This window comes from Pelophylax lessonae, assembly GCF_965119305.1.
Source record: "Pelophylax lessonae genome assembly, chromosome: 13".
Classification (NCBI taxonomy): Eukaryota; Metazoa; Chordata; class Amphibia; order Anura; family Ranidae; genus Pelophylax; species Pelophylax lessonae.
Window position 1 is genome coordinate 6,699,103 of NC_138780.1, and position 12,549 is coordinate 6,711,651.

A 12,549-nucleotide genomic window follows, 5' to 3' on the forward strand; every position below is an offset into this window, starting at 1 on the left:
CCCTTGTTCCCTCCCCTCTGATGCTGTGTGTGGGGCCTCGTCCGGGATCACAGCATTAACCTTCTGCAATACCTCAAATAGCCATTAATTACCAGGATCGGCTTTGTGAGTGGGCAGCATATTTAGTGGTGGGGTCAACTTGTAAAGCGGGTGTGATTTGGGAGCCCACCCTAAGCAAAATGCAGGCTGTGGGAGCTAACCGATGTCAGTGATTAATGTAAGTATGGTTTTGCATGGACTTCTTTTTTTCTTTAAAGTTGACAATACAGCATGATTTCTCAGAGTTAACCTCTGTGTTCGGACACTGTGTGTGTACTACCATTAGCTTCCCCCCACCCCTCTGACCTTAAATCAGTAATATTTGTAAGTGGGAGGGGTAAAACAAAAAAAAAAAAGAAAAGCTGCAAGTTAACAGCAGGGGGGGGCTTATAACTGGATGGCCGACCATTTTATCTTTAAAAAGAGAAATTGCCCCTTTAACAATCATATTGATCCCCCCAAGGCTGCATCATGCAATCTGGCATCCAGACCCCTTGTTCCCTCCCCTTTGATGCTGTGTGTGGGGGCTCGTCCGGGATCACAGCATCAACCTTATGCGATACCTCAAATAGGCATTAATGGGAGCTTCGCGAGTGGGCATGAAAATGAAAAAAAAATAACTTAAAATATGGACTACATAAAGAAAAATATGTATTAAAAAAGAGCTTTGCCATGTGGCGGGCGTTGCTTTAGCGCAGATCATCCAGTTTGGGGGGGGGGGGAGGCTAAAAGGGGGGTCTGGTACGAATATCTACAAATCATCACATTTAAGTATTACCGTTTGTCACGTTGTTAGGAAAATGTTAATGAGATTTAGTTACATTGCTGTTGGTACTTTGGTATCAGTTCAGATGTTTTAAGCTGTACCTGTCCTTCAAAGGTCAACCAGGTGTCCTTTAGAAAGCTTTTGCAGTCTTGTCTGCAGTATATTGATCCTGCCAGAAGGTGGCAGTGTTGCTCTATATGCAGACCCCGATCATTTCCCAACAAGATATTGACACCCCCAAAAGACACTGATTGCTAATCAGAAGGACCCGCAGACTACTCTGTCCTGAAATGGATGAGGAGACTTGTAGTTCAACATCTTGCTTTGCTTTGGCCCATGTGCCATGGCATCAGGCACCTCCTTTCAAGTGCGTTCTCTGTTTGTGTCGAAATTCTAAGTTCTCTAAACTTTTCATACTGTCCCTGTTTTATTTGGCAAACCAAATTAATTTCACTAGGAAAAAAAAAAGTCATAGCTCAATTCCGTCGCTATTTTGCATTGCGTCACATTTGAGAACCCCTCCCCCGGCTTGCCATCAGTGTGTATGTTGGGTCAGTGGAACAGTCGCACGCAGCCCTATAGGAAACCATTGTGTTGGTCCGTTATTGTGATAAGGAAAGTTTTTTTTGTTTGTTTTTTTCTCCTTTCTACAGAATGTTTTTGGGAAAGTAGAGCGGAAGACTTTCTCTCCGCTAACAGTCAGCTCTCTTCTCACTGCTCGGCTGGGGGGCTTCCAGGTGGAGCAGCGCGTCCGTCTTGTGTTCTCAGTGGTAGCCGTCTTCTGACGCGGATCAGCTCTCTGACGATCCGGTTTCCACGTCTTTCAGGTCGTGCGTGCTCTCCGCCTCCTCCGGAATGTCCTGCATTCTCTGGAATTCTGGGGGGAATATCAGACACAAGGTGTGAGACCACCATGCTAGAACATAGAAGGAGTCGCAAGCTCATTTAGTAATCTCACCAATAATATCTACTACAGGGTTTCTCAACTAGGGTTCCACAAAACTCTAGGGTTCTTCCAAAGGTTGCTAGGGGTTCTGCCTCTCAGATAAGTTCCCACTGACACCATTGATCTTTTTATTTATCTGTAAGGGGGTAATTCTCCCCACCGACTATCACACTAATATATCATGAGTTGTAAATATAGTAATTGTTAGCAAGCTGAGACCTGAAAGTTATTTCAAGGATTCCTCTGTCTTGAGAAAGAAGGCTCCAAGAGTTGGTCTCATTCAACTGGACTTGTTCTGTAATGTCAAAGACATTTTCCTAGCAAGCTTCAAGAACCCAGCATTTATATCCACACAGGTAACACAGACTTCTTAAACCAATCACCATAGAATGCGTTAAGGCAGATGTTGATTGCCCAAGAACAAGGTTGGAGATGTGAAAGTTGTGGAACCTCCTTGTTCTAGTTACATAAACTCCATCCTTCAATCCGCATAGATGGTGAAAGACAGATGGAGTTGAAGGCCCCCTCCCCATTCAGGAACGATTGTTCCAGTTTGATGTAGAGAGCCTTTTTCATGCATCCTTCGAACCAGTTGCCCACTCTGTTCAAGATGTGACCTTAGTGTTCCTTTTCCTAAAAGCGTAACAAGACTGCTGAGTCTTGGCCTGTAGAATTTGGTCTTCTAGGTTGGGCCATTGTTAAGTGTCAGTCTTCACAATGTACAGGTCTCTGCTATGTTGGGCCATTGTTGAGTGTCAGTCTTTGCTATGTTGGGCCATTGTTGAGAGGGGTGTTGGTCTTCTCAATGTACAGGCCTTTGCTTCCCCCACGACACTGCACTGCATACACCAATTTATGTCACTTGTGGTTGGTGTTGGGTCTTCTGGATGTACGAGTTTTGGTCTTAGCGTATTGCTTAGAAGTATGAGCAGGATCTTTACCAAACATCTTGGCCTGTAGAATTTGGTCTTCTAGGTTGGCCCATTGTTGAGTGTCAGTCTTCGCAATGTACAGGTCTCTGCTATGTTGGGCCATTGTTGAGTGTCAGTCTTCGCAATGTACAGGTCTCTGCTATGTTGGGCCATTGTTGAGTGTCAGTCTTCGCTATGTTGGGCCATTGTTGAGTGTCAGTCTTCGCAATGTACAGGTCTCTGCTATGTTGGGCCATTGTTGAGTGTCAGTCTCTGCAATGTACAGGTCTCTGCTATGTTGGGCCATTGTTGAGTGTCAGTCTCTGCAATGTACAGGTCTTTGCTATGTTGGCCCATTGTTGAGTGTCAGTCTTCGCAATGTACAGGTCTCTGCTATGTTGGGCCATTGTTGGGTGTCAGTCTTCGCTATGTTGGGCCATTTTTGAAAGGGGTGTTGGTCTTCTCAATGTACAGGCCTTTACTTCCCCCACTACACTGCACTGCATACACCAATTTATGTCACTTGTGGTTGGGTGTTGGGTCTTCTTGATGTATACATTTCGGTCTTAGCGTACTGCTTAGAAGTTTTAGCAAGATCTTTACCAAACATCCCTATGCCTTCAAGCCCAGCAATACACTGAAACAGAAGCTTGTACATCTAAGAGACCCAAACACAAGTGGAGTAACTTGGTATATGTGGTGTGGGGAGGAATACAAATAACCATACATTGGGAAGAGAATACAACTCACAACCAAGAAATGGCCCAATCTAGGCTTGTAAATTCTATGGGCCATGAGTCTGTCTAAAACGTGCTCCTCACTGTCCACGAAAAAATGTCCCTTTACCAAAAGCTGTAGGAGATTAACTTGTGGCTCACAGAATTTACCAGCCTAGATTGGGCCATTGCATGGGTTATGAGTTGTATTCTCTTCCCAAAATACAGGTCTTTGTATTCCTCCCCACACCACATATAGTAAGTTACTCCACTTGTGTTTGATCCTCTGGATGTACAAGCTTCTGTTTTAGTGTATTGGGTGGACTTGGAAACAGAGATGTGATGTAGGTTAAAGATCCCGCTGATACTTCTAAGCAATATGCTGAGACAGAAACTTATACATGCGGAAGACCCAACACCCAAACACAAGTGAAGTCAATTGGTATATGCAGTGAAGTGGGGGATGCAAAGACCTGTACATTGGGGAGCCCAACACCCTCTCGGCAATGGCATAACATATCAAAGACCTGTACATTGGGGGACAAAACTCCTCTCGACAATAGCCCAACATAGCAGAGACCTGTACATTGGGGAAACCAACACCCTCTCGACAATGGCCCAACATAGCAGAGACCTGTACATTAGGGAAACTAACACCCTCTCGGCAATGGCCCAACATAGCAGAGACCTGTACATTGGGGAAACTAACACCCTCTCGACAATGGCCCAACATAGCAGAGACCTGTACATTGGGGAAACTAACACCCTCTCGACAATGGCCCAACATAGCAGAGACCTGTACATTAGGGAAACTAACACCCTCTCGGCAATGGCCCAACATAGCAGAGACCTGTACATTAGGGAAACTAACACCCTCTCGGCAATGGCCCAACATAGCAGAGACCTGTACATTAGGGAAACTAACACCCTCTCGGCAATGGCCCAACATAGCAGAGACCTGTACATTGGGGAAACCAACACCCTCTCGACAATAGCCCAACATAGCAGAGACCTGTACATTGGGGAAACCAACACCCTCTCGACAATAGCCCAACATAGCAGAGACCTGTACATTGGGGAAACTAACACCCTCTCGGCAATGGCCCAACATAGCAGAGACCTGTACATTGGGGAAACCAACACCCTCTCGACAATAGCCCAACATAGCAGAGACCTGTACATTGGGGAAACCAACACCCTCTCGACAATAGCCCAACATAGCAGAGACCTGTACATTGGGGAAACCAACACCCTCTCGACAATAGCCCAACATAGCAGAGACCTGTACATTAGGGAAACTAACACCCTCTCGGCAATGGCCCAACATAGCAGAGACCTGTACATTGGGGGACAAAACCCCTCTCGACAATGGCCCAACATAGCACCTTCTCAACCTAGAAGACCAAATTCTACAGGTCAAGACTCAGCAGTCTTCTTACACCTTAAGGAAAAGGGACATTCTTTCGAAGACTGTGAGGAGCACATTTTTGGACAAGGAGGACAACTGGTTCAGAAGAGGCCATCTACATTAAACAGGCGCAATCATCATTGAACAGGTGTGGTGGTCTTTGACCTCATCTGTCTTCCACATAATGCCACTGTAACATCTCTACCCCTTCATACCTTCAGCCATGTGAACTATCTAACTGTAAATTTCCTGACGTCAGGGATGGAAATATGTAACTTTCACGCCTCCAATCTTGTTTTTAGACAATTAACATCTACACATTCCATTGAGATTGGATTATGGTGTTGGTGCTCTCTGTGTGGACATAAATGTTGGGGTATCCTGTGTGGACATAAATGTTGGGGTATCCTGTGTAGATATAAATGCTGGTGTGTCCTGACACTCAGAACCAAAAAAGTGGCTAAGAAATATCCTCAACATTACAGAACAAGTCCAGTTAAATGTGACCAACTACCACTAGATGTAGCATTCCCTGGAGAAATGAGAACCTTCAACCTTCCTACAAAAATCTCCCAAGGAGGACAATTCACGCAGTAGACCGAAAAATAGAAACTCTGGCAGCACTGTTCAACTTCTATCCCCTGGATAAGAGGCTGTGGCGGTGACTCTACAAAAATGCCAAGATGGCTGACCACCCTTTTTGTGTAGGGGGAGATGGGAATGCATTTCGGGGGTCTTCTTACTCATACCAAAAAACAAAGTGCTATTATTCTTTATTTTCACACATTTCACCCCTACTCACCTCGTGCGCTTGATGGCGACATTGGCGGCCCTCCTCCCTCTTCCTCTGACGACTCTGTGTCTACAGTCTCTGGCAGCCTCTCCAGTTCGGTGAGGTCGCTGAAGTCATCTTTCAGGTCAGAGTCCTCCTGTAGGGTAATGACCGGGATTGGTCCTGGGCCATCCACGGTGGCCAGAGATCGGCGGTCGTGGTTTATCTGAGCAGAAAGGAGACAGGTAAAATCAGCAATGACCATCTGTGGGATTGGTCGTCTGTAACATGAATGTAGTGGACGATGGTCAGAGAAGCAATCGTGTCCGGCACATACCTGGGGTGGAGTGAAGGTTTGGTACAGGGCGTCTCCGGCTGGCAAGCTTCGCCGTCTTGGGTCTGTCCCCCTAGGACTTCTGCCAATATCAGTTACCCCATTGCCTTTCTGCAGGGTAGCCAGCTGCTTCTTCCCCTCCTCCAGCTCCCGTTCCAGTCTGTTCCGCATCTGCTCGCTCTCCCTGAGTCGTGTCTCCAAGGTTCCCGCCTCCTGCGCCCGCTCCTCACACTGTCGCCTGCAGCGGCGCAGCTCCTCTTGAAGCAGGGTGTGCTGTCGCTGGAGAAGGGTCAGCTCAGTTCCAGATTTGTCCATGCTCTTGGATAAGGGCTCCACTACAGACAGGTCGCGGGAGTTGGTGCGGGACAGGTTCTCTTTCTTGTCGGTGCGGTTCAGGTTCTCCTTCTTGTCTGTGCTGTCTGGGATCTGTAGACTCAACAGACTGTCTTGCTGGGCCACCACCACCTACCGGAAAAAGCCAGAGATTACTGTAAGTGCCCGGCCACCAGGGGGAGCTACTGCTGACTCAATCACCACTCCAGTCTCAGCAATAAAAACTTTGGCTGGAGTTGTGCTTTTAAGGGACTCCAACTCCCATTAGCTGGTAAGGAATGCTGAACATTGCAGTTCCTTAGCAGCTGGAGGCCAGCTATGGGTGTGTCCAGTGTAGAGAGGGAAACCTTACCTGGAGTCCATGCAACAAGTTGTACAAGTTGGAGATCCTTTGCAGAGCTTCCTGAAACAGAAAAATAAATTTACTAAACACCTGTTTGTTTTCTAAATACACAGCTAAAGGAGCGCTATCATGGGGGAGTGAAGTGTGGATGAGTGTATGCGTAGCTGAGGAGACAGACATTGAAATAAACCAAATCTGACCACTTCAAGAAGAGTCTGTCTCTTAGCACAGCCCCCTCCTTAGATGTCCTAGCCCTCTCCTCTTCTGGGAATGTCTAATTACTGTCTGTGCTGGCCCAGCTCCTACATTTCCTCCCTCAACACTCTATATGTAACCTTTTATGTAGCTGCCAGGGGGGGAATACAATAGAGCAGCCCTTCTCAACCTTTTAACCCCAGAGGAACCCTTGCAATTATTTTCCTTCCAATGCCGGCGGTCAAGGGGCAAGAGTGTCTCTCTTCTGTTGGCAGTGTTCAAGGGGTAAGAGTGTCCCATACATTGGCGGTGGTCGAGGGGCAAGAGTTTCCCTTGCGTTGGCGGTCGAGGGGCAAGAGTGTCCCATCCATATGCGGCGTTCAAGGGGCAAGAATGTCCCTTGGGTTGGCGGCGTTCAAGGGGCAAGAGTGTCCCTTGCGTTGGCGGCGTTCAAGGGGCAAGAGTGTCCCTTGCGTTGGTGGCCATCGAGGGGCAAGAGTGTCCCTTGCGTTGGTGGCCATCGAGGGGCAAGAGTGTCCCTTGCGTTGGTGGCCGTCGAGGGGCAAGAGTGTCCCTTGCGTTGGTGGCAGTCGAGGGGCAAGAGTGTCCCTTCCTTGTGCGGTGATCAGGGGCAAAGGTGTCCCTTCCGTGGGCGGTGGTCAGAGGGCAAGAGTGCCCTGTGCATTGGTGGCCATCGAGGTGCAAGATTGTCCCTTGCAGTGGCGATGGTCAGGGGCCAAGAGTGTCCCTCCTGTTGGCCGACGACGAGAGGCAAGGGTGTCCCTTCCGTGGGTGGCGGCCAGGGGGCAAGAGTGTCCCTTCCATTGGTGGTGGTCGAGAGGCAAGAGTGTCTCCTCCGTATGCGGCGGTCAAGGGTGTCTCTTCCGTGTGCGGCACTGGAGGGGGCAAGAGTGTCTCTTCTGTGTGCGGCGGTTGAGGGGCAAGAGTGTCCCTTGCCTTGAAGGCAGTTGAGGGGCAAGAGTATCCCCTGCATTGGCGGCGGTCGAGGGGCAAGAGTGTCCCTTGCGTTGACGGCGGTTGAGGGGCAAGAGTGTCCCTTTGCGTTGGCGGCGGTTGAGGGGCAAGAGTGTCTCTTCCGTGTGCGGCACTGGAGGGGGCAAGAGTGTCTCTTCTGTGTGCGGCGGGCGAGGGGCAAGAGTGTCCCTTGCGTTGACGGCGGTCGAGGGGCAAGAGTGTCCTTACTGTATGCAGGCACCATCAAATGGAAGGTCTATCAACCACAGCTCATGAACCCTTAGCAACCTCTGGAGGAACCCTGGTTGAGAATGGCTGCTATAGAGCACTAATACAAGATGGCGGCACCCAGCCGCAGTCTCAGGGCTATTTGATGTCTACACAAGGGAGGTTTTTACAGGGAAATAATGTATAAAATCTTTTGGGAAGATTATTGTTAAAATGAGAGTGCCTCTAAATGAAATTACATATCAGAGATAAACTCAAGTTTAGGTTTAATTAAAATTTCAGCGACAGTTTAGCCCCCAAAAAGCCGCTCTCACCTCCTGCGGGCTCTTATTCTGCAGCTGGTTGCCATTCCGGTCCTGTAGAAATAGAACAGAAGATTTTTTTAATAAAACCCGATACTCTTCCTTAGATGTTGAACAATCTTCATTGTATCTCTCTAATATTAAGAGTTTGTCAGATTTTATATAAAAAATAAAAAATATAAAGTTTAGAGATGAGCAAAAATTGCCCCGGATTTCAGAATGGGCTTTGAACTTGGTTGCTGAGGTCTACAGAAGACCCCTAAAGTTGAAAACCAAAACACTTTCTGATTAGAGTCAGTAAGGGTGCACCATTGTTGTGTCCCATTGAGAAGCTTTTTTTTCTTCACTTCTTGCCCTATAAACATAAGATCCGAGGCGTAAATTTTTTATCTTAGGCGGATCCCTTGGGGGATTCGAAGAAAGTAATGCCAGTTGCCACCCTACATTAAGGACACCATCCAGTTGTCACCCCCCACATTTAGGACACTCCAACCCAAGCAGGGTAGCCTCATGTTCCCTCTTGAGGTGATGACCCCCCTCCTCACCTGCCAGGGCCCTGGGGAAAGCAGAAGATGGTGGCCAGGTTGTATTGGGCACAGTTGGGGCAGGGCAGAATTTTGGCACTGTTGGGTCAGGGGCAGGGCAGAATTTTGGCACTGTTGGGTCACACACCACCTAAAAGAGTGGAGTCCAGCATCCTCCGCAATGTTTGCCACATTGAACCGAGCTCCCCATCAACAAATCTATGGTAGGGGAGCCACCAAGTGGATGTGTGGGACCATAGGCATGTAAGTCCTTCAGCAGAGGACCCGACTGTGTGTAGGGGCAAGGTCAGCGATCTACCAACAAACCCCCCCCCCCTGTCCTACAACCTCCTTCAGCTGTGCAGGATCCGTTGTTGTTCCCTGCCTGCGACAATCACACTTGTCAGTGGTGACGAGGGTTGCAAACGCTCATCTTTACAAGTGTCTGTACTAAGCGAATGCTCTGGGGGGACGGGAACTGTACCCAAGAACAGAAAGTGAGAGGTCATTACCAGAAGAGGTGTCTCCTTTGAAATATTTCCCCTCTATGCCTGTTCTGGTGACAACTAAAACATTTTGGATTTCCCACCACCATCGTTGGTGTTGCAACTTTATTATTCGGGTTCACACCTGTCTCACCTTCTGGTCCTCGTCCCTGTCCAGGGATCCGTTCACACTGCTAGAGTCGCCATCTGTCAGGAGAGAGAAGACCTATTAGAGTCAAGCCACAAAATCTCGCCTGCCTAGTCTTTAGAAATGGCCCCTCTTTACATGGTGCTGATGGTGACTCTGGGCTCCCTCCAGCATCCCAAAGGGGGCCCTCAAAAGGACATTTTATAGACCCATCTGTGTCTGCATTTCCCCTGTGATCCCGAAGAACACTTAGAAGACTTCCCATAGACCCAAAACTGGCAGAATGGCCACCTTTGACAGCATTTGGACACCTTGGGTTAGGCATTTATTGCCACCTTATTTTGATAGACAAACACAACTTTTATTTAATGGGATGCCCTTGCGGACTACAATATATATATTTTTTAATAGCATTATTATACCATTGGATTATTATACCATTGGATAATAATACTAGATTGAAAACTGATATCTGGGAACATTGCAGGTAATAAAAACGGATTGCAACTTTTTTTTTTTTTGTTTTGAAATTTGTATTTATAGAATCTGGTAAGGCGCCTCAAATTAAACACTTTAACCACTTGCTGACTGCCGCAAGTACATTTACTGCGGCAGTCAGCCCCTCCTGGGCAAAGCGATGAAGTACTACGTCGCTCACCCAGGAGCCTGTAGGGGGCGAGCCACCCTTCACGGCCATCCCCGTGCGAGTGACCGGCGGCTCCGATATCCGCCGGCCACTCACGATCTCCCGCTGGAGAGGGAGAAAAGCAGGCGGCTGATGTAAACAAAGCCGTCTGTCATTCTCCCTGATGTAACTGCAGAGATCATTGATCCTGCTATGTAGGATCGTATGTCTCTGTGGTTACATCAAAAGCCACGCCCCTTGACAGTTAGAATCACGCCCCTAGGGACACATTTAACCCCTGGATCTCTAACAAAGTTAACCCCTTCCCTGCCAGTGTCATTTTTACAGTAACAGTGCATATGTATAGCACTGATTACTGTAGTAATGTCACTGTTACCCCCAAAAGTGTCAAAAATGTCAGTCAGGGGTCCAATCTGTCCGCCGCAATGTCGCAGTCCCGCAAAAAAAAAATCGCAGATCGCCGCCATTACTCATTTTAAAAAAAAAAACAAAAATGACAGAAATCTTTCCCTTAGTTAGTAAACACAATAACTTTTGCACAAACCAATCAAAATACGCTTATTGCATTTTTTTTTTGACCACAAATATGTAGCAGAAAACAAATTGGACTAAAATGTTAAATTTTGATTTTTACATTTTATTTTTGGGAATTTCATATAAAAAAAATGTGAAAAATATTATTTTTTCCAAATTGTCGCTTTTTTTTGTTTATAGCGCAAAAAATAAAAATCGTACAGGTGATCAAATACCACCAAAAGAAAGCTCTGTTTGTGGGGAAAAAAAGACGTTAATTTCATTTGGGTACAGCGTCGCACGACCGCGCAATTGTCCGTTAAAGTCACGCAGTGCCGAATCGCAAAATAGGCCCTGGTCTTTGAGCAGCCAAATCCTCCGGGGCTTAAGTGGTTAAATGACAAAGTTGAGAATTTCTCCTCCCTGGTATGACATTTATCAGAGAGGGACATGTACGGGGGACTCAAGCAATGGCAGACATAAGTCATGAGATGGGAAAGAACAGAGAGCAGCGCCCTCTGGTGGACACTCACGTGTGGGGTCACTGGCTGGGATAGACCTGTGATTGTGATCGGCAGTAAGCAGCTGCTCGTTTCCTATCGTTATAATGACGTCCTTCAACGCTTCCACTGTGAGAGGAAAAGAGGACAGTCAGCGCTACAGCTAATCCACAGCATATATATATATATATATATATATATATAATACAGACATCATACAACCCCACAATGATTATTACTGTGTTCACTTCTACTGGGATAATAATTATAGTGTGACTGTGGGGGGACATTAGAGTGTAAGCTCCTCTGGTACAGAGACTGATGTGACTGTGGGGGAGGGGATATTAGAGTGTAAGCTCCTCTGGTACAGAGACTGATGTGACTGTGGGGGGAGGGGACATTAGAGTGTAAGCTCCTCTGGTACAGAGACTGATGTGACTGTGGGGGAGGGGACATTAGAGTGTAAGCTCCTCTGGTACAGAGACTGATGTGACTGTGGGGAGGGGACATTAGAGTGTAAGCTCCTCTGGTACAGAGACTGATGTGACTGTGGGGGAGGGGGACATTAGAGTGTAAGCTCCTCTGGTACAGAGACTGATGTGACTGTGGGGGGAGGGGACATTAGAGTGTAAGCTCCTCTGGTACAGAGACTGATGTGATTGGCTCAGTGATCTCTGTACAGCGCTGTTGTATATGTCAGAGATATATAAGTGTAGAATAATAACAGTGTGTGACTGTGGGGGAGGGGACATTAGAGTGTAAGCTCCTCTGATGCAGAGACTGATGAAGTTCTATATTCTCAATCTTCTTCCAGGTGTCTCACCTTCTTTGATGGCCTCACCGATGAGTTTCTCTCCGCGGTAACTGTCCGTTGATTCTGTCCGGAATAGCTTGCGGGTGTTCCCCATGACTGGCGCGTCCTCTCCCGCCTGCAGTTGTAGCACCTTTGAAAACAGTGTCACCTTCTCCTCCATGATGGCCGCCACCTCCGAGTCCCTCTGCTGTATGACCTCTGCCAGAAAACAGACACAATGGTTAAAGTCCAACACACAGGTACAGACTAAAAAGAAATGATCACCCCCCCCCCCCCCAACAGCCAATCATATTCTCAGTCTTTTATGCAGCAATGGGAACACAAGTCTGAGGATCTACTGTGCAATAGGAAAGGAATAGTTCTTCGGCACCACTGAAAATGTTCATATCTGCAATGAGCATCGAGCGGCCCTACAGCTTTTAAGGCGCCAAACATCCCAAATTGAGAGTTGGCACTACTAAAAGACCATCAATGGTTTTAAAGCAATGGAAAGTTCATATTCCACCCACATTTCACGAAGGATTTCTCTACATTCGCAATGTGGAAGTAGGCCCAGGACCCGTGACATGGTGCAAGAGTCTTTTAAATGCTGTGGGTCAAAGCAAGTAGAGGTAGACTGTCGTCAGTTGACTATGGTAAAACAAATGCAAT

General features: G+C 47.3%; 1 protein-coding gene across 3 annotated transcripts in view; it reads right to left on the reverse strand.

The window, feature by feature from the left end:
* Nucleotides 1-796: 796 nt before the first annotated feature.
* ARHGEF2 (Rho/Rac guanine nucleotide exchange factor 2) overlaps nt 797-12,549 on the reverse strand; it is a 150,315-nt gene continuing 138,562 nt past the window's right edge. For all 3 annotated transcript variants that reach the window (XM_082275564.1, XM_082275565.1, XM_082275566.1), the window contains 8 exons: nt 11,908-12,096; nt 11,118-11,213; nt 9,432-9,484; nt 8,281-8,322; nt 6,578-6,628; nt 5,896-6,357; nt 5,589-5,784; nt 797-1,682 (listed from right to left, as the gene is read on the reverse strand). In XM_082275564.1, coding sequence (XP_082131690.1) covers nt 1,597-1,682; nt 5,589-5,784; nt 5,896-6,357; nt 6,578-6,628; nt 8,281-8,322; nt 9,432-9,484; nt 11,118-11,213; nt 11,908-12,096 — 1,175 coding nt within the window. In that variant the 3' untranslated portion in view covers nt 797-1,596. The remainder of the gene's footprint in view (nt 1,683-5,588; nt 5,785-5,895; nt 6,358-6,577; nt 6,629-8,280; nt 8,323-9,431; nt 9,485-11,117; nt 11,214-11,907; nt 12,097-12,549) is intronic.